Below are 22742 nucleotides of genomic sequence, written 5' to 3' on the forward strand. Positions count from 1 at the left end.
AGGGCCCAAATCACCTCTGAGCTCACCTTTAAGATGAGGCCTTGAGGAGTTCCTGGCAGCCTCCCCAAGCCTATAAACAACATAAAATGGCTTTTCACTGCTTTCACACAGCCAACCCCAGCTCTCCCCACCAATAAAAGGAGCGCAGAGGATCAGAGAGACCCAAAGGGTTCCAAGTCTTCACACTCTGCGGCCCACACCAAGCCCCACAACCACTCCGACACCATCCAGCTCGGCGCCATGTCCTGTCGCTCCTACAGGATCAGCCCAGGATGTGGAGTTACCAGAAACTTCAGCTCCTGCTCCGCGGTGGCCCCCAAAACTGGCAACCGCTGCTGCATCAGCGCCGCCCCCTTTCGAGGAGCGTCCTGCTACCGGGGCTTGACCGGCTTTAGCAGCAGAAGCCTCTGTAACCCGAGCCCCTGTGGGCCCCGCATGGCTGTAGGAGGCTTTCGCTCTGGCTCCTGCGGACGCAGCTTCGGGTACCGCTCAGGGGGCGTCTGTGGGCCCAGCCCCCCCTGCATCACCACCGTCTCTGTCAACGAGAGCCTGCTCACGCCCCTCAACCTGGAGATCGACCCCAACGCGCAGTGCGTGAAGCATGAGGAGAAGGAGCAGATCAAGTGCCTCAACAGCAGGTTCGCGGCCTTCATCGACAAGGTGGGTGTCCTGGGTCAGCCCAGAGCCGACCTCACGCCTGACCTCCCTAGGGAAGGTCCTAATCTATGACGGAGACAAATTGACTGCTAGGTTAGGGACAGGAGAGTGGAAGAAATGCAGGCCCATGTAGATGGATGGGTCCCCTGCCTTCGTTCGGTACTTGGACAGTTTACTACCAAGTCTAGACATTGAGTCTATGATTTAGTGTGTGTGTGTTTGTGTGTGTGTGTGCGCGCGCGCGTGCGCGTGTGCGTGGGCATCCAAGTGTGTGCTTCTCTGAGGACAACGTGAAAAGGCAGGGGTGTCTCTGCAAGTCTGGTTAGGTCTGAGGGCAATACAAGCAGACCCTCAGTGCCCAGGCAGCATAGGAAGTGGATGGGAGCTGCTCAGGTCACACTGTCTCCTCAGGGGCTGGCTGTGACACTCTGTAGTGTGACACCCATGGCAGGATACAGCCTTGAGTAGCAGGATGGAGTTGAGAGCTCTGTTAAGGAAAGTATAGGCCAAGAGCAAGCATCCAATAAATGCCATTGGTCACTATCTCTTTCCCAAAGATAGTGGAGGAGGAGGTACGGCAGCTAACCGAGCCAGGCAGGGAGGTGGCCTGCCTGGAAGAGCACCCATCAATGCTGGCAAAGTACCAAAGTTGGGCAGCTGCCTCCCATGAGGCTGTGGGAAAGGAGCCTAAAAGTCAAAGAGTAGGTCAGCTGTGGGATTCTGGGGTCTGGACCCTGGAGACCGCAGGAATGGCATTGCTGATACACCTCTTCAGTGGCCTTAATAAGTGCTCAAAATCGCCCTGTGGGCAGATCTTAATATTCTTATTATAACAACAAACAGAGCTGAGAGAGCTCAGGGGCACTGCTCAGGCACACTGTGGCCAGTGAAGGCCATGGATGGGACGTCACTTCACCAGAGAGTGTGAGAGGGTCCCCTCATCCTCAGGAGTCTGCGTCCCTGTCTACAACGTGGATAAAATAGCATCTGCCTCGACACAGACTCGTGCTAAGTGAATGAACGTCATAGACACATGACTCAGACATAGGCAGACACAGACATATAGAAATAGAGAAAGATACAGACACAGAAACCTTAGAAATAGGCAGGCAAAGACATAAGGACAGAAAAAGACAAAGACCTTGATAAAGACAGAAAAATATAAAGATGTTAACACAGAAAACAAAAAAAGATCTTAGACACAAACAGACAGCCATAGAGGTGGTGTGTGTGTGTGTGTGTGGTGTTATGTGGTGAGGTTTGGTATTGAGTGTGTGTGTGTGTGTGTGCCTATGTATGCATGTAGTGCATGTGTGTGGTATAGTGTGTGTGGTGTGTGGCTTAGTGTGTTTGTGTGGTATGGTATGTGGTGTGTGTATATGTGTATATGTGTGTGTGTAGTGTGGTATGTGCATGTATGTGTGTGTTGTATGTATACACATGTATGGCATGGGGAGTACACATGAGTGTGTGAGCGGAAAGCAGAGCGGGGTTAGCACAGGCCTGGATACCGCAGCATGAATCCTGGAGATGAGTTTGTTGGAAATGAATGACTGGTAATTACAGTTTGTTTATTGACTTGTTATCCTTGCTACATGTCAGGGACTGTTCTAAACATGTTACACGTCATGTATGAACTGGCTCAGTCTTCACAACTGTAACATATTGTCACGGAAATGAAAAATATAACAAGAGGTTCAGCAGCTTGCCCACTGACAGCAGTAGAACTGGAGCCTGGCCTTAGGCTTTGAGCCAAAGTTCAGTGCTTTTCAGCCAGCATGGGGGGGCAGAGAACGCCAGTAAAGTGCAACACACACACACACACACACACACACACACACACACACACACACACCACACATAACAGAACACACACAAAATACATATATACCACATACACATACACCCCAAACACATACAACACACATAACACAACACACACACACACTTTCTAAACTCCCACTAAGTCTCTTTCCTCCCCATGAACGGCAGGTGCGCTTCCTGGAGCAGCAGAACAAGCTGCTGGAGACCAAGTGGCACTTCTACCAGAACCAGCGCTGCTGCGAGAGCAACCTGGAGCCGCTGTTTGGAGGCTACATCGAGGCGCTGAAGAGAGAGGCTGAGTGTGTGGAGGCCGACAGCGGGAGGCTGGCTGCGGAGCTCAACCATGTGCAGGAGACCATGGAGGGCTACAAGAAGAGGTGAGTGCGCTTGCCTACCAGACATGGGGGAGGGGGGGTGTTCTGCTGCCCTAGGATCCCCAGGGGACTTCCTGGTCCTTGGAGAGTTCCATGCAGAGGAAGTGAGGAGAAGAGTCTTCATGGGCTCCCACCTTTGTCTTCCCCCTTCCTGTGATGGGCTAAGGGCTCTCCCTGCCAGCACAGTGCTCTTTGAGTTTCGGATGCCAGAATGATTTTTAGACTTGGAGGGAATACAAGCCAGGCTGAGGCAAGACCCAGCCAGGAGCAACAGTACAAACAGATCACACAAAGACAATGTCACACTGCAGGGGGAAAGGTTTAATTCTCTTGTGAGCCCTGGAAGAACCAGGCTAGGAGCTGAGGTGGGATTCCAGGTGTGGGCTCTGAGCTCCAGTCCTCCGTCTCCTCCATCCAGGTATGAAGAGGAGGTGGCTCTGAGGGCCACGGCAGAGAATGAGTTTGTGGTTCTAAAGAAGGTAAGCGGCCGCTTGCAGGGCGGGCAGGAGGGGAGGAGCCACCTTTGTGACCTCCAGGCACAGGCACCATGGTGGCCAGACCACCCATCCCTGGGCCTTTCCACACACGCTGCTCTCCTCTCCATCCCCCCCCCCCCAGGATGTGGACTGTGCCTACTTACGTAAAGCGGACCTGGAGGCCAACGTGGAGGCCCTGGTGGAGGAGTCCAGCTTCCTCAAGCGCCTCTATGAAGAGGTAGGGACGCGCACCCACATACCAACACGGCTGGTGGAAAGGAGACACAGAGATGGGGGTTGGGGTGCCTGGGCCCTGTGTCTGTGAGCGCTCAGCAACATGTCACATGGCTATGACTGTTACCTATGCGAAAGGGTACAGTGTGTCCGGTATGCGTATCTCCTGTGCATCCGGGTTCACGTGTGTGTGTGTGTGTGTGTGTGTGTGTTTCTGTGCATGCGCATATACGTGTTTCTGTGCCTGTGCATACCTCTACATGTGTTTGCATGCGAGTCTATTGATGGATATGCAGGTGTGTGGCAATGACATGTACAGAGGGCTGCAGCGGACTCCTTACTGTTTGGCATTCAAACCCAGCCCCTTGGGCTGAGTCTGCAGGCCAGGCCTTCCCCATGGTTCTCCCATTCTCAGCTTGGAGGCTGTCCCCAGGTGATGTTCAGGGCTTCTGGCTTTGCTGTTCGGTATTGTGTCTGAGCGCTAGGGGGAGGGGTCACTGACCTTCCTCCTGAGCTCTACCAGACAACCAATACTGCCTCACCAGGCCTAGAAAGGGCACCTAGCACGATGTCCTTACTGTCGACTCCACAGGAGAACCGCGTCCTCCACTCCCACATCTCAGACACCTCCGTCATTGTCAAGATGGACAACAGCCGGGACCTGAACATGGACTGCGTCGTGGCTGAGATCAAGGCTCAGTATGACGACGTTGCCAGCCGCAGCCGGGCAGAGGCCGAGTCCTGGTACCGCACCAAGGTGGGTGCCTCCTCGGCGTGGTGTGGGAGCCATGCAAGGTGTCTGTCGGAAGAGAGAATGGCTGGGGGGGCTGGCAAGGGCTGCTACGCGGAGGGGTCGCGCATGCTGCACACTCATTGGTGTTATGCTGAGGGGGTGGTCATCCTACTGTGCCTCATAAGCCTCCGTCTTCCATCTCCAACCTCCAGTGCGAGGAGATGAAGGCCACAGTGATCCGGCACGGGGAGACCCTACGCCGCACAAAGGAGGAGATAAACGAGCTGAACCGCGTGGTCCAGAGGCTGACGGCCGAGATCGAGAACGCCAAGTGCCAGGTGGGTCACCGAGCGGATTCAGATAAGCACTGAGCAGGGGCAGGCAGTGTCACCAGGCCCTTTGCCCACTACGGTGAAGTGGCATGACTCAAATTAATCATGAGAGGAAGTGGGGACCTAGAGGGAAGGCAGGGCTTCCCACATATCCTAACAGCGCTTATGCTGGGTGAGCCAGACCGCCGACTTCCAACAGAGAAGTAGCCGCTTCCTCAGCCATTGCCCACCAGGAAAGCAAGATGCTGAACCCACCCTCCCTGCCCCCAACCCCCTCCTCAGGTCGCCAGCACATCTAACTACCTGCCATGGACTTTATCCATGTTTCTCAGTACCCTTGCTCTATAACAGTCGGAGGAGGCCAGCTGTGCCCCCAGGTCACCCTTGTCTTCTTCTAACAAGATGTCCCCTCTCCACCCCCCACAGCGTACCAAGCTGGAGGCCGCCGTGGCTGAAGCAGAGCAGCAGGGCGAGGCCGCCCTGGCTGATGCCCGCTGCAAGCTGGCTGAGCTGGAGGCTGCCCTGCAGAAGGCCAAGCAGGACATGGCCTGCCTGCTCAAGGAGTACCAGGAGGTGATGAACTCCAAGCTGGGGCTGGACATCGAGATCGCCACCTACAGGCGCCTGCTGGAGGGCGAGGAGAGCAGGTGAGCTGAGAACCAAAGGGGATTCCACTGAGGGACCACACTGTCTTGAACATGCAAGCTGGCCAGGGCCTGTCAGTCCTTGGATGGAACAGGGAGACCCTGGTCCTCACAGTGAACTGCCTTGGGCACGAGTGTGACCCACAGCTCTGACACACTCTACACCAGGCCAAGTTTCAGTAACAATGTTTATCTATCACATATATGTTCTATGTCAAGTGCCTGTTTATAACCCTCCATCCTAACAGGTAAGTATTAGTGTTCCTATCCAAAGACAGAGGTCATGACCACAAAGTCACTAAGCTGCGGGGCTGGGACCCAACACTAGGCTTTCTAAAGCCCATTTGTAGCTTCCCTTGAGGCTAGGCTCACATGCAATAAGGATGATGTGCCCTGTGTACAGGCAGCTCTGCCTCATCTTTGCTGTGAGCACTGCTGCCATTCCACAGACTCAGGCACTCTGACTGCAGGCAGTGTGTCAAATCACAATTCCACTCACTGTTGCTCTAAGCCAGGAGGGCTGGTTTCCATGGGATGGGGACTCATCAAAGAAAGAAAGTGAACATTCCATGAGGATTTGGGGGAGCCCTTCCTGCCTCTCAGGAGATAAATTTTACCTAACACAGGCTGACCTTGTCTGTCTCCAGGCAACTGTCTCAAGGAATCCAGCTCTCTGCTTGGAATTAATAGCACTTTCTTTTCTTCCTAGGCTGTGTGAAGGTGTAGGCTCTGTGAATGTCTGTAAGTATCTGCTGGAAACACCCCCTAGAAAAATGGCTTTGGGAGTTAGCAAAGCTGATCATGGGCCTATCCATACCAAGACTCCCCAACTTTCTCAGTCTTTCCTCTAAGGCTCTTCTCTAAGGTCTATAGGAGGTGGAGAGGGTTTAATCTGGCCACTAGGAACTGCAGTACAGGGAAAGGGGTCCAGGAATTCTCACATCTCTCCAGATGTGCTTTGAGGTTGAAAGAACAGAACCACTGATCCTTGAGGAGGAGGCAGGCCCTGCATGTGAAGCCCTCAGGGACCTGAGGTGGGTGGGTGACACCCCAGATTGGCCCTCATTCCTCCCTGTTCCTCTTCCCACAGGTGTCAGCAGCTCCCGTGGAGGAGTCACATGCGGGGGTCTCACATATGGCACAACCCCAGGGCGCCAGATTGCCTCTGGCCCCTCTGTCACCGGGGGCAGCATCTCAGTGATGGCCCCTGACTCCTGCTCTCCTTGCCAGCCACGCGCCTCCAGCTTCAGCTGTGGGAGCAGCCGCTCAGTGCGCTTTGCTTAGTGCCAGGACCTCCAACTGAGCCACCTGTCTGCCCCAGAGTGATGTGGTGTGTGAATGGAAAATGTGTGCTTGCTTGCAGAATCTTCCAGATGTTCCTGTAGGAGGAAAGAGCTCCGGGCTGCTCTCCTCCACTCTCTCCTTTTAGGGAGCTGTTTCTCACTTCTCCTCTGGCTTCACCTTAGGTCATTCCCAACCCTTCCCTTCACCCCAACCTGTCTTCAAATACTTCAAATAACTGATTTGTTTCATTCACCAAGCTTTCTGGGATACTACCGGTCACTCAGGGTGGCTGGACAATAAAGCTTGGTCTTCTTGGGTCAAGGCATGACCCTAACCACCCAGCCATACCCCCTCCCCTAAACCAAGAACCAGAGGGAACCCTCTCCAAGCAGCTCCCATTTCTGGCCCCAGGGACAGGGCCTCAGCAAGCACCGCCTATCATTGGCTGGGCTTCCTAACCTTCCTGACTGCCTACCTTCTTTGGGGCTACCTGCTCTAACCAGACTCCTCAGGGAGTCCACCTACCTACAGCCCCTGGCTAGGGGCCTTTGAACAGGTCTTGCTGTTCAGGACGCCTTTGCACATTTCAGACTCCATACTTGCTCCAGGCCTCCCCCTGCCTATGCAGAAGGGCACTGTCTACTGGAGAGCTAGTGGGATGGGGACTATGGTCACTTTCTGTCTGTGGGTGCCTTGCCTTCTGGGTTGACCCCATCTGTGTTTCAATAAATGCTATTGTGATGCAAGGAGGTGTGATGTTTTGTGCCAGCGTCCAACCAATCTTAGCAAGCCCCACACTGGTAACCAGCATTTTGGAAAAGCCAGTACCATATGTCACAGGGTAACCTTCTCCCCTCACCCCTGTGACTCCTCCTTTTCCTGTCTATTCCCACAGCCTGATCCACTTGTCCTCCTCTGTCCCTGCCAGCCTGGACACAGCTCCACCTCCCCTGTAGCATCCTCCCCAGAGAACAAGCTATCTTGTTGTCCTAGTTAGGGTTAGTACTGCTGTGAGGAAACGCCATGACCAAAGCCACTTGGGGAGGAAGGGGTTAATTTTTCTTGTGCTTCCTTCATCACTGAGGGAAGTCAGGACTGGAACTCTAACAGAGCAGGGCCTAGAGGCAGGAGCTGATGCAGAGGCCATGGAGGGCTCTGCTTACTGGCTTGCTCAGAAACACTAGCCCATGGATGACACCACCCACAGTAGGCTGGGCCCTCCCCCATCAATCACTAATCAAGAAAATGTCCTACAGGCTTGCCTAGAGCCCAAACTTATGGAGGCATTTCCTCACTTGAGGCTCCCTCCTCTCTGATGACTCTAGCTCGTGTCAAGTTGACATAAAACTAGCCAGCACAACTGACCTCTTGTCAACTTCACATACAAAGATATCACTGTTAAAACCACAGACTTTCCTTTCTTGTTCATGCCCCAAAATAACACATTAATATATAAATCACAATATAAAGCATTTCACACACTTAAAAAGTCCCCCACTCTTACAAATTCATACACATTAAAAATTCTGTTGCTGGACTGGAGAGATGGCTCGGCGGTTAAGAGCACTGTCTGCTCTTCCAGATGACCTGGGTTCAGTTCCCAGCAACCACATGATGGGTCATGACTATCTAAAATGAAATCTGGTGCCCTCTTCTGGTGCGCAGGCATACATGCAGACAGAACACTGTATATTTAGTAAATAAATCAATCTTTTTTAAAAATCTGTTTCTTTTTTTTTTTTAATCAATAATACATGCCTTTAATCCCAGCACTTGGGAGGCAGAGGCAGGTGGATCTCTGTGAGTTCGAGGACAACCTAGGGCTACACAGAGAAACCCGGTCTCGAAAAAAATAAAAAAAATCAAACAAACAAACCAATAGAAAAAAAAATAAAACCAAAAATCTCTTTTAAAATCCAAAAGACTCTTTTAAAACTCAAACTCTCTCTCAACTGTGGCCTCTATAAAATAAAAAATAGACTGAATGCTTTCCTCTTTCAAAAGGGAAGATCTAGGGCGCAGTTACAATCTGAACAAAGCAAACCCACGCTCCAACTACTTAAGCAGCTGCATGTGCAACATCTCAGAGCTGCTCCTGAGCTCTGGGCCCCTCCAGCGGGCCTGGGTCACTTCCCCGGCTCTGCCCTCTGCAGCTCACACGCCACCACCATGCCTTCTAGGCTCCGGCTGGCTCCACTCCACGCCTGCCGCTCTTCCTGGTGGTCCTCCCATGGCACTGGCGTATCCCTTGCTGCAGCTGGGCTGCACTTTAACCCTCTCTTGGGCTCTCGTCAGAGACCCCAGCCCCGCCACACGGCGCCACGTTTCAGCAGCTCTCCATGACCCCTTCCTTCTCACCTTCAAAACCAGCACCACCTGGGTGACGCTTACAGGTTCCACTGCCGGCATGAGGTAGGAACTTGGCTGCTCTGGGGCACAGCTACTGTGTCCTGCCTCTCAGGAAACACTTCCCAGAAGACTGGACCTCCAAGATGGCCAGTCGCTTCTTTTTTTTTTTAAAGATTTATTTATTATGTATACAGTATGCAGCAGATCACATTATAGATGGTTGTGAGCCACCATGTGGTTGCTGGGAATTGAACTCATGACCTCTGGACGAGTAGTCAGTGCCCTTAACCACTGATCCATCTCTCCTTAATCACAGCTAACTCTTCAGCCCCAGCTTCAATTGTCCCCGTGAAGCAAAGGTTTCACTTTAGAGGTTCTGCCCTCTTGCTAATCCCAGTTTGCTCTTCAGCCCCAGCTGCCAAGAACCATGGATGCTCTACACACAAGGCCCTGCAGAGCCTTTGCTTCCCCCCTGTCACTTCGCTCGCCCGGGCCTCCATCATCTGCACGTCTCTCAACGGTTTTATCTTCCAAGCTCCTAACAGAACAGTCCACCGAGCTCTCAAAAGCTATGGCTGTTCTAGACCTTCCACAACCCTCCCCAAAGCACAGCTACACCCCACCACCCTGGCACGGATTTCTGTCTTGGTTAGGTTACCATTGCCTTAGTGAAACGTGCCAAAAGCAACGTGCGGGAGGAAAGGATTTATTTCACTCACAGTTCCATGTCACGGCTGATCATCGAAAGCAATGAGGACAGGAACTCACTGCAGGGCAGGAACCTGGAGGCCGGAGCTGATGCAGAGGCCATGGAGGGTGCTGCTTCCTGGTTTGACTCCCGTGGCTACCTCAGCCTGCTTTCTTACAGAACCCAGACCTACCAGCCCCGGGGGTGGCCCCGCCCACCAATCAGTCACTAATTAAGAAAATACCCGACAGGCTCACCTAGAGCCCAACCAACCTAATGGAGGCATTCTCTCACTTGAGGCTCCTTCCTCTCTGATGACTCTTAGCTTGTGTCAAGTTGACACAACACTAGCCAGCACACCTACCTATCCTTTAGCCCCGCCATTCACGTGCTTAGCAGCCGGAACCCATCCCACGTTCGCTGCCACATGGCTGCCCTGGGGCTCACGTCCCTCCCAGCACAGGCATGGACGTCTTTCCCCCACGGTGCTTCTACCCCCTACTCCTCACTCCTGAACAATTCCTGCCAGTGCAGGTTCCCACACCTCCACCACCACAAGGAGACGAGGCTGCCCTGCTAAGGCTCCAGGACCACCTCCCTGCCAGCCCAAACAGACACACAGACACCCGGGCCTGTACTCAGTGACCTCTGTTTCCCAGTTTCCAACATCCTTGCTTCACAGCATCTAGATCCCTGAAGATACTTGGTTTTGTCTCCGTGGCTTCAGGCCTTGTCTTGTCAAAAGGCCAAGCGGGAACCTTCTTGAGAGCAGGAAGTGTTTCCTACGGGCTCTGGACAAATCCAGGCCTGGGGTGTGTGAATCTATCTCAAGGAGCTGAGAAAGCGGGAACCATGGGCACACACACCCTCAGATTACCTGGCGCACATGAGCTCTTGCAATTCTGCCTCCTCAGCCTTCATTAAGGTGACAGATGCCCGTGACCATGCCAAACTTCTCTGTGTCGGTCCCTGTGCTTGAACAGCAGGCAGTTCAGTAGCTCAACTATCCCCTAGGAAAAAGTAACTTAAAGGAGTCGGGGTCTCTGAAATTGATAGATTTAAGGAAAAGTCGGAAAAACAAGCTATCTAAATGAAATATCACAAACCAAGCTAACATCGTCATCAGAGAAGTCAGGACCTCTGTCGTGAAATTCTTGTTTAAATGTTCAATGTTCTCCCCAAACATAAAGTTCCCAAAGGGTTTGTTTGAAAGCGTGGGATGTGGCTATTCTGAGAGAAACATGAGTTTGGGCTGGCCTGTCTTTTCCTTCCCACTCTGAGGCAGCTAGCCATACCCCACCGAGACTCCAGCCCCCTCAGAAACACAGGATGGCTCCTTCTCCTAGCCCCAGCATCCTTCGCTGTTTCCTGTTTGAGTCTGTGTGGCCTTGGAAATACATCTTCATCTTATTGCTCCTGAGGCAAACATAGCGAAGAGCACAAATTCCCCACACTGCCCAGGAACTGTAAGGTGAGCGCACAGTGAGATGGCCACCTGGGGGACGGCACCAAATCTGTGCCGTCCATGTCCCTGCTGCTCTCTGCATGTGGACGCTATAGGTGACCCTGAAAAGTGCTTGTTCTTTGAACATTATGGCAACTATGACATCAGCACTAAGTTCTGCTTTCCTCCATGTGGGGACCTGCCTGGAAGGACACAGTGAGAAAGGCCCCTTCATACTGCCTTCTCCAGACGCCACCAGGGCGCGCCTGGAACCCCTGCCCATTCCTGTGTGTTCACAGGCCAAGGAAGGCCCAGTGTGCCCCATTATTACACGAGAGCCAACGACAATGGTGGTGACAGGAGAGAAAGCAGAGAAAAGAGAGGGTGGCAGTGTGCAGAGGAGGAGGGCAGCATGCAGAGGAGGAGGAGGGCAGCATGCAGAAGAGGAGGGCAGCATGTGGAGGAGGAGGAGGGCAGCATGCAGAAGAGGAGGGCAGCATGCAGAGGAGGAGGGCAGCATGTGGAGGAGGAAGGCAGCATGTGGAGGAGGAGGGCAGCATGCAGAGGAGGAGGGCAGCATGCAGAGGAGGAGGGCAGCATGCAGAGGAGGAGGAGGGCAGCATGCAGAGGAGGAGGGCAGCATGCAGAAGAGGAGGGCAGCATGTGGAGGAGGAGGAGGGCAGCATGTGGAGGAGGAGGGCAGCATGTGGAGGAGGAGGAGGGCAGCATGCAGAGGAGGAGGGCAGCATGCAGAGGAGGAGGGCAGCATGTGGAGGAGGAGGGCAGCATGTGGAGGAGGAGGGCAGCATGCAGAGGAGGAGGGCAGCATGCAGAGGAGGAGGGCAGCATGCAGAGGAGGAGGGCAGCATGCAGAGGAGGAGGGCAGCATGTGGAGGAGGAGGGCAGCATGTGGAGGAGGAGGGCAGCATGCAGAGGAGGAAGGCAGCATGCAGAGGAGGAGGGCAGCATGTGGAGGAGGAGGAGGGCAGCATGCAGAGGAGGAGGGCAGCATGCAGAGGAGGAGGGCAGCATGTGGAGGAGGAGGAGGGCAGCATGTGGAGGAGGAGGAGGGCAGCATGTGGAGGAGGAGGGCAGCATGCAGAGGAGGAGGGCAGCATGCAGAGGAGGAGGGCAGCATGTGGAGGAGGAGGGCAGCATGCAGAGGAGGAGGGCAGCATGCAGAGGAGGAGGGCAGCATGTGGAGGAGGAGGGCAGCATGCAGAGGGGGAGGAGGGCAGCATGTGGAGGAGGAGGGCAGCATGCAGAGGAGGAGGGCAGCATGTGGAGGAGGAGGGCAGCATGCAGAGGAGGAGGGCAGCATGCGGAGGAGGAGGGCAGCATGTGGAGGAGGAGGGCAGCATGCAGAGGAGGAGGAGGGCAGCATGTGGAGGAGGAGGGCAGCATGCAGAGGAGGAGTGCAGTGCGCAGAGGAGGAGGGCAGCATGCAGAGGAGGAGGGCAGCATGCAGAGGAGGAGTGCAGTGTGCAGAGGAGGAGGGCAGCATGTGGAGGAGGAGGGCAGCACCTGGTGCGTACATACTCTGCTGCTCCAGTGTCATTGCCACCACCACTACCTCTACCAGCATGCCCACTGCCACTGTCATCACCACTGCCTCTGCCACCATTACTATTACCGCCATCACCATGGCTACTGATCATTGTCAGCACAGGGACCATGCCACTGTCATCGTTGCACTGTCACCATGGCTGTCACCACCGCCACCATAACTACTGCTACTGACAACATCACCAACTCCTCACCACCACCTCCACCATTGTCACCACCGAGGTGACATCACTGCCACCATCAGCACGATCACCATCACCATCATTGCCACTACCACCATCACATGGCCCCTGACAGCATTGCCACAGACACAATTGTCACCATGGCCACCACCACCATCTCTACTAGAGCTCTCCTTGTACAGGAAGGGGAAGTTGCCCCTCAGAAGCTGTTGTCTTTATTTCACCCCATGCAGCCAGAAAGGACTCTGAGCAGACCTCCACAGATGAGACCCCCCTGGGACTGTGGGCTGTCAGTTTTTTTGGGGGGGTTGTTTTGTTTTGTGTTGTTTTTGTCTAGATGCTACTGTCATCTAGAAAGAAAGAACCTCAATTGAGAGAATGCCTCTATCACACTGGCCTGGTGGCATGTCTGTGGGCAATTTTCTTGATTGATGGTTGACGTTGGAGGGCCCAGCTCACGGCAGGGGGTGGGGTGACGCCCCTGGGCAGCTGGTCCTGGCTTGTGTTAAAGGCAAGCCTATGGGCCCACGGGGGAGCAAGCCAGTAGCCAGTGCTCCTCTGTGGCTTCTGCTTCTGTTCCGGCCTCCCAGTTCCTGCCTTGAGTTCCTGTCAGCTCTCCTTTCATGGTAGACTATGGTTGTAAGCCAAACAAGCCCTTTCTTCTCCATGTTGCTTCTGGTCAGTGTTTCGTTGCAGCGATGGATCCCAGGCTAGGATAGAGTGTCAGCTCAGGAGCCAGTGGCTTCTGTGTACGCTGTTGGTGAAGTGACTCCAATGGGGTTCTGAGACTTAACTCTGGACCTGTCTAAACTGCCCGTCCTAAGATCTGCCCAGGATTCTTGGTGAGCACAGGCTATAAACCAAACGCTCAAGGAGACCTCATGCTTCCTTCCATCTCTTAAGTAGTTGAACAGGACCAGGCAGAGCCGTGTCTGGGAGCGTCAGACAAGCCAGAATGTTGAGCCCAACAGAGCAATTAGGGGATGCCACGGGAAGTTATGCGTTCATACTGGCAAACTCTAGGCCTGGCTTTGCATCCTGAGCCAGCTGTGTGGTTTTAATGCTGTCACTTCTTAGGGCCTGAGTGTCTAAGCGCGCAAAATGGGGCAGGAACATTCTTCTGAGGGCAATGAGTGAAATATATCAACGTGTCAGAAGCTGGATCAATATGTAATTTAACATTGTTTCCATTTTCCTCTCTTTTTCCCTGCTGCGTGTCCCAGGCTGGGAATAGCCCAGACCCTGCAGCAGAAGCAAAGGGTCTAATTAGTCTGATGCTCTGAGAATCATAAAGTCTCCACAGCCAGAATTGCCCAACTCCACTCCCGCCTCTGTCTGCACCGGCAACCTTCCCACTGGATGTCAGAGGATCTTATTTAAATGCACGTTCCTGAACAACAGACTCACACACTCCAGAGACCTAGCAATCGGGCGTGTGAGACAAGTAACCCCTTAGAAAGGTTCACAGCTGTGGACAGAGGCAAGAGATCAGAAACCTCTTCACCTCAGAAGCTGTGCAAGCCAGGGTTGAGGACTCCATTGATACTCTGAGGGCCAGAGAAGCACGGATCTTCTAAAACCACAGGCAAACCAAAACCTGCCACTGCTCCCTCCTGGGGGGACCATGCCTGTCAATTTGGATGTTTAATCCTGCCTGGACCAGAACAATGTTGGTGTTCGTGTAACAAATTAGCAAGAACTGTTGGAAAGCGCTGGAGGAACCGTCTAGAAATGTAGCTGTGGGAAGGTAGCTGGGTCAGAAGCCGACACCTGCACAGGGGTGCGTGAACAACAGAATCCTGAGGACCAGGTGCCTCTAGCTGCCTGAAGACCTGGTATACCTACATCTAGCATTTCCTCATGCGGTGTTGCACAAGGAGCATTCTGTGAGGGATGGAAAACTCGAGTTATTTTCCAGAACTAACTGTATGGGGGCAGGGCAGGGCCTTAGAATTTACCACATGTATTAACTTAAGTTTCATAGATATTTTAGATGGATCCATGTACAGGGCAAATATATGGGGCTGTGAATGTACCATTTCTCAGAGACTTCAAGCCTGCCTTTCTCACACAGTCCCCCATAGGAGGAGGCTCAGTTCCCAGTTGGATGTAACCTAACAGATTATGGACACCAATGGGAGACAGACAGACAGACACACACTCACACACACACACACACACACACACACACACACACACACATGTGCATACACACTCACATGCACACGTGCACCCATGCGCACATACACCTGCACACAAGCATGTGCACACACATACATACATGCATACACACATGCACACGCGACACACGCACACACACACACCCCTTACAGATGCTGCCTGAGCTCACACCTTTACACAATCTGAGGAAGGAGAGATGCGTCGTCAGAGCCAACCTCCCCTGCTTTTGCAGTCTACTTAGCTTTAGCCAGGATGGGATCTGAGCGAGCCCCTCCCCATCTCTGGGCCTCAGTTTCCCTGTCTGTAAAATGAGTAATCTGTGACATCATCCCACTTGGAATCTTCTCTGCCTGGAAGATTTCTACCCCACCTGGGCACTATCCTACCCCTGAATGAGAGCCTGAAGGGACCACCTCACTCACACCCAGAGCCCCGTCCTCACCAGTGCTCCTCGCCCTCCAGCAGTGTCTGGTAAGGAGCGATCTCCACATACAGCCCTGGCTTGGAGTTCATCACCTCCTGGTACTCCTTGAGCAGGCAGTCCTGCTTGGCCTTCTGCAGGGCAGCCTCCAGACCTGCTGGCTTGCAGTGGGCATCAGCCAGGGCGGCCTCTCTCTGCTGCTGTACCTCAGCCACGGCAGCCTCCGGCTGTGGCACTGGGGAGAGAGGAGGCAAGGAGTTTGAGAAAAAAGTACAGCCAGTCAGGATCCCTGTAGGCTGCCAATGACCTTGGTCACACTATTCCCTGACATTTAAAACGGTCACCTTTAGCGGTGTGGTAGCGCATGCCTTTAATACTGGGAGGCAAAATGCTGGGCTGCAGCTGGCATCACCACATCTAGGCCCTCTTCTCCTTCTTCTCCTTCTTTTTTTTTTTTTTTTTTTTTTTTTTTTTGTGCCACTTTATTATAAGATTCATTCGATTTCACACATGAACCAGCAGAGGGAAGAAATGTTAGCAGTGGAATCGCCCGATAATAACTAGTGACGTTGCTGTCTGTCTGTACGCCAGGGCACGTTTACAAGGCGCTATCGCAGACTCTCTGTTATTTACCTTCAGACTCACTCTGTGGGCTTGTCAGGACAAGCCCTGTCATTTCCACTCCTCGGATGAAGAGAGCGAGACTCAGAGCGCCTGTGGCTTGTCCAGTTATCCACTGGGGAGAGCCAGGCACAGATTACAGAGGCCACTGTGCGGGGTCTCAGCCTGTGACCCCCAGAGTCCTGCACACTGAAGGAAGAGCCCACCTGCAAGAGCTCCTAATGAGACACCAGGCGGCTTTATCTCCCGGCTTCCTCCCTGAAGACCGCACACCGAAATGCAAATGAGCCATGCTTCCTCGGGGCTGTTCCCACCTGTCTCTAGCTCCTCTGTTATGACTAACACGTTGCCTGTGGTACATTTGGCACCCTGGTTGAGAACAGCTACACAGAATGGAAACTGAGTCAGGAATGTATGCAGAGTCAGTACCGTAGCATCACAAATCAGGAGTTACAGTCGTTTTCTTACTTTTTGCAGAAAGATAAATTAGAACCTTCTTCTCACAAAAAAAATTAAATATCAAATGGACCAATGATCTAACTGGGAGAGTCAGCGCTGTAAGCCCGACAGTGGGAAGAAACGCAGAAGACATCACTAATATAGCAGAGCCCCTACGCGGAGGCCCTTAAAGAGAGCCGACAGACTTGGCCACATTCAGGCTGGAGATTTCTGCCCAGTCACAGGCGTCAAGCAAAGAAAGCAGACAAAGACAGGCCGAGAAGAGACCGGTGCACAGCAACGTGATGAACCAAAGGGTCACAGGTGAATGGAATCATAGAGCAAAGCTGCAGACAGATCCCCAAAAAAAGATGGGGATCTCAGTAGAAAAGTGAGGCCGATGAGAAACAAACAAAAAACAAAACAAAACAAAACAAAAACAGAAGAGGAAATATAGATGGCTAGTGTAAGAATACAAGCAGACAGACCACGTCGTCAGTCAACCAGAGAAATGAATAATCAACAGTTTTATGCCAGTGGGCGTCCACCACACCCACAGAACCGGAAAGTGACCACAGAATGTGCTGGAACAACACAGGAGTCTTGGCACAGTTGCAGCCGAAGCCAGTACAAAGGAAGCAGCCACTCCTGAAGACAGGAAGAAAGCAGACTCCCGGGGTGAAGTAGCAGGTGCCTCCTAACCTGCTACTTTGCGGCTCCTCCTGACCTGTCCCTTCCGGCTCTACCCAGCAGGTGAGCCTCTGGGTGGCACAGTTCAACTCACAAAGGTCCCCCCCTTGCCTTTGCAAAGATACCTTGCTGGGTCACGGTGACCCTGGTCTTGTCACAAACAAGCAAACGCTGTGGCTGGAGGGCGTGGTGGGATGTCAGAGCGACTGCCCAGCCCTGACTCTGCCAGGGGATCCTACCTCCCTGCCCACCCCGCTTGGCATCTCAGCTGCATCGCTCTGATTGCATGTGTGCCCAGACCAGTTCTCGTGAGTGAACTCTTTCCTCAGTGGGGACAATTCAGTCCTCCTCACGTGTGGGTCTGGTACCAGGACTCAGTCTCAGCCCTGCTGTGGCTGGCAATATCATCATACTAAGCCTTGATCTCAGTGACAACCACGTCCGTGTTGAACTCCTGGCTGTTGTTCATCTTCGCCACTATTGAGGTGTCAAAGGTCTGAAACCCTCAGAGGGTGAGAGTAGATCATTTCCCGCAGGAGACACCAACCAATGGCATCAGCCTCAACCTTCCCTCGGACGGCAAGTCCAACAGTGGCCCCAGCTCTGACCTTAGGAAGAATAAAGAGCTACTGGTGACTTGGGACATTTTAAACACAAAGCTTTTTAGAGGCCTGGACTAGATCCGTGGTCCACGTCATCCAATCGAGAGCTCCACAGTCACCTGGCTCGGCAAGGCGGATGACTATGTCTGCAGGGGATCTATATTCAGGGCCAGAGCCACCCAGGTTGGCAGGAGCCATCAGGGTAAATGATGCTGTAGATAAGCCAGAGCCAGAGCCGGAACCCCCCGATCACCTGGTTGTTTTCACACCACCCACTGACTGTCAGGCTCCGCCTCGTGACATGCGCAGTGAACAGGAAACACATCAGTCTTCTGAATCACCACCCTAAAGGAAGGACATGGCTCATTTCTGTTTTGAAAAGGAGTCTTAATATGAGAAGACTCCACTCTGGTCACAAAGGAGAGATGGAATCCGAGCAGAATAAGAAAGGCGTAAGTTTTTTAACCTATTTTATTGGGTTCTTATACCTCTACCTCCCTTCCAATCCTACCCCAATCCCTTCCAATGCCCCCCAACACTAGGTAGGAGAGAAGGAAGGTTAGAGGGGAAAAGGAGTGTTGACCTCTATAGGCTGCTTCCTGCAGATTAGGGACATTGGGTTCCTTGTGGCAAATCCAATCTTCATTGTCAGAATACTCAGCAGTTCGGCAAACAAGCAATCCAAAAACAGCAAACAGCATCAGGACGGACCAGCAGCAAGGGGAGCAGCAGCGGGAGCAGCAGCCGTTGCAGGCCCTCTCGGGGCTCTCCCGATTATACCTTCTCCAGAGTTCTCAGAATTAAACTATCTCTGGCTGGCAATGGTCACGCCCCCCCCCCCTCTAATGCACGAGGCAAAGTCATAATCACCTGCTATGAAGCAGCCTCTTATCCCACACCTGGGATTAAACCAGAAGCATATTCACATAACATAACTGGGTTTTCTAAGAAACCAAACTCTCACTACTACACAGGGCCTCAGTGAAGAAAAGCCATGGGGAATTCTGTTACCTGCTTGTACAGGGACTGAGGGAAAGCCGTCTCCTCCCTCAGTGGCTCTACATTGCCCTCTAGCTCTGCCTTGTGCAGGTAAGCACTGTGGCCTGGTGTGATGACAGAGAGAGAGAGGATGTGGGTGGGCTTGTGCCCTGCGTGCACTGAGGCTCCGCACACTGCAGTGGCCAAGAGGCCATCGCCTCACCACTCTCTGTCTCTACCCTGGCCTTGCCCAGGGACTATTTATCCTCACCTCCAGGGCCCCTCTTCAGTATCTAACATTGACCCTGGTTGACAGGCAGTGGGACCGGTCACTTAGGGGAAGGAAGTAGAGACTTGAGTCTCTCAGACGTGCACTTGGGCACCGAGGGCTTGCCGGGAGGATGCCCAGGTTCACAGCCTTGGAGGTCAGCTGCCGCTTCTCGGCCAGGCAACCCACGGAGCACAAATACCTGCCTCTGCTGCCTGAGGCCCAGTTACATAGCTCCACTCTCTGGTTACGGATAGAGGGGCCAGGAAGTGGCTGAGGAGCGCGCGCATGCGCGAGCGCGGTCGCACTTTCGCGAGGTTGAAACAACATACAGATCACAGGCCGTTTCAGGCCGGTTGTCTTCGTCTCCGCCCTCTTTCACAGCACTGACCGACAGCCACACTTACCCACTAACAAGCTAAGGTCCCGCTGGGATGATGGGAGGAGCCACTCACAAGAAGCCTGAACGTCAGCAGACAGCAGCCCAGCAGCCCCCCTGAGACCTCAAACCCCCCCCCCCCGCCCCAGATTAGTCTGGGTTACTGCATGAGGACCAAAACAGCTCCCTGCAAGTAAACCATCCAAAGTAGACTAGAGGGTCCCCCACCAACTCAGGGGAACATGATGAGACGCTGGCTCCAGTCCCCAGGACCTGTGACTTCACTCTCACCTTCCTCAGTAGCACAAAGCCACCCTCAGCCACGCCCCAGGGCCAGTTCTTCTCCATACCTGGGGAGAGGGGAAAGGGGACATTGGCCAGCTATACCCTGAGCCGCAAAGCTCCCTGGTGCTCCTTGCTCTCTGTGTGTACCTGTGCTGGTCAGTTTTTGCCAACTTGACCTAAATAGAAACACCTGAGAAGGGAGGACCTCAGCCAAGGTGGCGTTGCCTCCATCGGCTTGTCCTGTGGGCATGTCTGTGTGTGTGTGGGGGGGGGTGTTTTCTTGACTGTTAATTGATTGTTAATTGTGCTGCCCTTGGGCACATGGTCCTGTGTCCAAGGTAGCCTGAAGCAAACAAGTAAACTACTTCCTTCCATGCTTCTGCTCCATGCTCCCCCCACCTTGTTGCCCCTTGGTGGTGGTCTGTAATCTGTACACTAAGATTAACCCTTTCCTACCCAAGCTGCAGTGTTTATCAGAGCAATGGAAAGAAAACTGGGACAGTGCCAGAGAGAGAGAAAGAAAGAAAGAAAGGGGGAGAGGGGAAAAAAGAGAGAGGAGAGAGGCCTAAGAATGTGGAGAAAGTAAAAAACCAACCCCCAGACTGACGAGAGCTACACACTGCCACACCACAACATCGGTCATGGCCACAGGAAAGGCTGAGGGATGCTGACGGAGACAGAACTCAGGTGAAGGAGGATGAGAGAGAGGCCTGCAAGGCTCCCTTCTACATCTGCCCTTCCAAAGCCGGATCCCAAGCCTGAAAGACCCTGAAAAGATAAAGGAGAAGGTTCCCAAAGGCAAGAAGGGGAAGTCGACACTGGCAAGGGCGGGATTAACAGTGTGGGGGGAGGGGAGAGAGGGAGAACCAAAACAGACCAGGCACAGAAGACTGACTGCCAGGGATGTGAGGGAAGTGTGCGGGAGTTCTGGAATGGTTCACTTCCAGTGACTGTAACAGTTTGGAATACTATTTATATTGGCTTTTTATGAAACTCAGGATTTGTTTACTTTTAAACTATGTTGCTAGCACACAGAACACTTTGTTTGGGGAAAGGAAGAAACATGTATCACTAACAAAATATCTCTCAAATTGGGTTGGTGTGAGGAAAACACCTTTCCCCAACAGCTTTGAAATACTCCTGTGTGGTCAGAGTGAGGAGCATCCCCCATAGGCTCCAGCATTTGAGCGCACGGGTCCAGCTGGTGGTGCCGCCTCGGGAGGACTGAGTGGTACAGCCTTGCTGGAGGAAGCGAGACCCGTGCAGTCAGATAGCCTCGCCCGGCTTCCAGTTCCCCCTACTTCACACTTGCAGTTGAGGATGCGAGGTCTCCACCTCCTGTTCTGACCACACGCCTACACTTGTTGCCTACACGCCTACACTCCCCTGGCATGGTGGCCTGGTAGCCCTCTGGAACCATGAGCTGAAACAAATTCTCTCTTCCATAAATCACTTTTAGTCACGAAGTTTTATCACAGAAACAGAAAAGTAACTAATATAACTCCTGGTGGCTCCCAGGAGGGGTTTCCTGAAATAGACACACACATTCACCTGGGCACAAATCCCCTGTAGCGTGAGAACATTCTAAATTCCTTTTTATATCTTCCTCCTCCCCCTCAGCCATCTACATGGACTTACTCCTTTAAATCCAGAGACATGTTGAGACCTGACGCCCTGAAATTGGTTTTGCTTGTCTGTCAGTGTTCATGGGAAGAGCAGATGTCCCTCCAGTGAAAGTCAAAGTGGGTTTGTGGGCAGCTCACAGTGTGCCGAACGTGGACCGCTACCCCGTGCCCTGCACGTCGCCTGTCCACAGCCTCGGGTGAAGGCTCCACAGCAGCCCTCTGAGCTTGGTAGACCATACAAGAAAGGCGTTCGCAAGTTCTTGAACACTATTAATGACTGTGTGCCATGTCCTTCCTGAAGTACTGATTTTTTTTTTAATGAAAAGTGTCTTTAATAAAGCTGGACATGATTTGGCTTGGGAAAAGAAAGATGAGAAGGAAGGGAAGGAAAAAAAGAGGAGGGGAGGAAGAAAAATGATTGACCTCTTTGCCGCTTTACTTCCCAGCCATGAGAGCCTGAGGAAAGGATGGTGGGATCAGGCCCCGGCTTGGACTGAAACCCCAGCAGTGTCTGAAGTGAGTCACTTAATCTCTCTGTGCCTGTGCAGCAAGCAAAGCCACAGCTAGGATGTGTGAAAGAAGGCTGTCGTTCCTAGAGCCCTTCATCTCTTAACACTACACAAACCATGACACTCTCTGAAGAGTCAGGACGCCTCCCCCGCCCACCCAATACCCAAGGACTTGGATTTTTAAAAGGGACCCCAGGCTAGAGCATTTCCTCAAACCCTGGCCACCAGCTTGGCCCTTGCTCTGCCGGAAACACCTCCTTTCTGGACCAGTGTGGCCCCAGCTAACACGGGAGAGCTCAGCCCCCAGAGCATGGTTCCCACGACTTCTCCATTATAGGGTAATTCTGGCTGCAGCTTTCTCTCTCAGCTCTATAATTACCAGCCCGCGCATGGCCAGCTGGGAGCTGGACCTGGACACCTGCCCATTAAAAAGTGTGTGAGCATCTGCCCCACTCCAAAGGAAGGAAAGACCCCCTGCTGTTTCTCCTGAGGTGACAAAACCTCATCCGGTTCCAGGAGAGTCAAGGTTAAAATAAGCAGAACAAACTGATATCAAATCTCCTTAGGGCTAATGATGTGGTACAGCACTTGCTATGCATGCAGGGGGCTTGGGCTTCACCCCCAGAACCACAGAGTAGAGGTGGTGGTGGTGGTTTGTTGTTGTTGTTGGTGGTGGTGGTGGTGGTGGTGATCGTGGTGGTGGTGGTGGTGGTGGTGGTGGTGGTGGTGGTGGTGGTGGTGGTGGTGGCCATAATAAAATCATCTTTCATTCTGTCCATATCTTCAAGGTAAAGTGGAGCACATTCACAGCGACCTAGGGAGCTTGCCTGGTAAACATGGCAGTCCCAAACCAAAGGATTTACACTGTCATCGAGCTGCAGATCCCAGAAGAAGAAGGAAGCTTGGTGGTTTATTGCAGAACAGCTAATAAAATGAGCCCCATTCCTCTGACACCTTG

General features: G+C 53.0%; 1 protein-coding gene across 1 annotated transcript; it reads left to right on the forward strand.

Annotated features, from left to right (window-relative positions):
* Positions 1–152: 152 nt before the first annotated feature.
* On the forward strand, positions 153–7304 carry LOC311579262 (keratin, type II cuticular Hb5). The gene is made up of 9 exons (XM_084749633.1): positions 153–660; positions 2650–2858; positions 3274–3334; positions 3474–3569; positions 4158–4322; positions 4511–4636; positions 5057–5277; positions 5984–6015; positions 6365–7304. Exons 1-9 carry the CDS (start codon positions 241–243, stop codon positions 6556–6558), a joined length of 1524 nt encoding a protein of 507 aa, XP_084605759.1. The 5' UTR covers positions 153–240; the 3' UTR covers positions 6559–7304.
* Positions 7305–22742: the final 15438 nt, after the last annotated feature.

This window comes from Acomys minous (assembly GCF_964271855.1).
Source record: "Acomys minous genome assembly, chromosome: 12".
NCBI classification, from domain to species: Eukaryota; Metazoa; Chordata; class Mammalia; order Rodentia; family Muridae; genus Acomys; species Acomys minous.

Coding starts and splice junctions, on each gene's coding strand:
- LOC311579262 (XM_084749633.1), top strand. CDS start 241: ATGTCCTGTCGCTCCTACAGGATCAGCCCAGGATGTGGAGTTACCAGA. Junction 3,570..4,157: donor TCAAGCGCCTCTATGAAGAG/GTAGGGACGCGC, acceptor TCGACTCCACAG/GAGAACCGCGTCCTCCACTC. Junction 6,016..6,364: donor TGTAGGCTCTGTGAATGTCT/GTAAGTATCTGC, acceptor CTCTTCCCACAG/GTGTCAGCAGCTCCCGTGGA.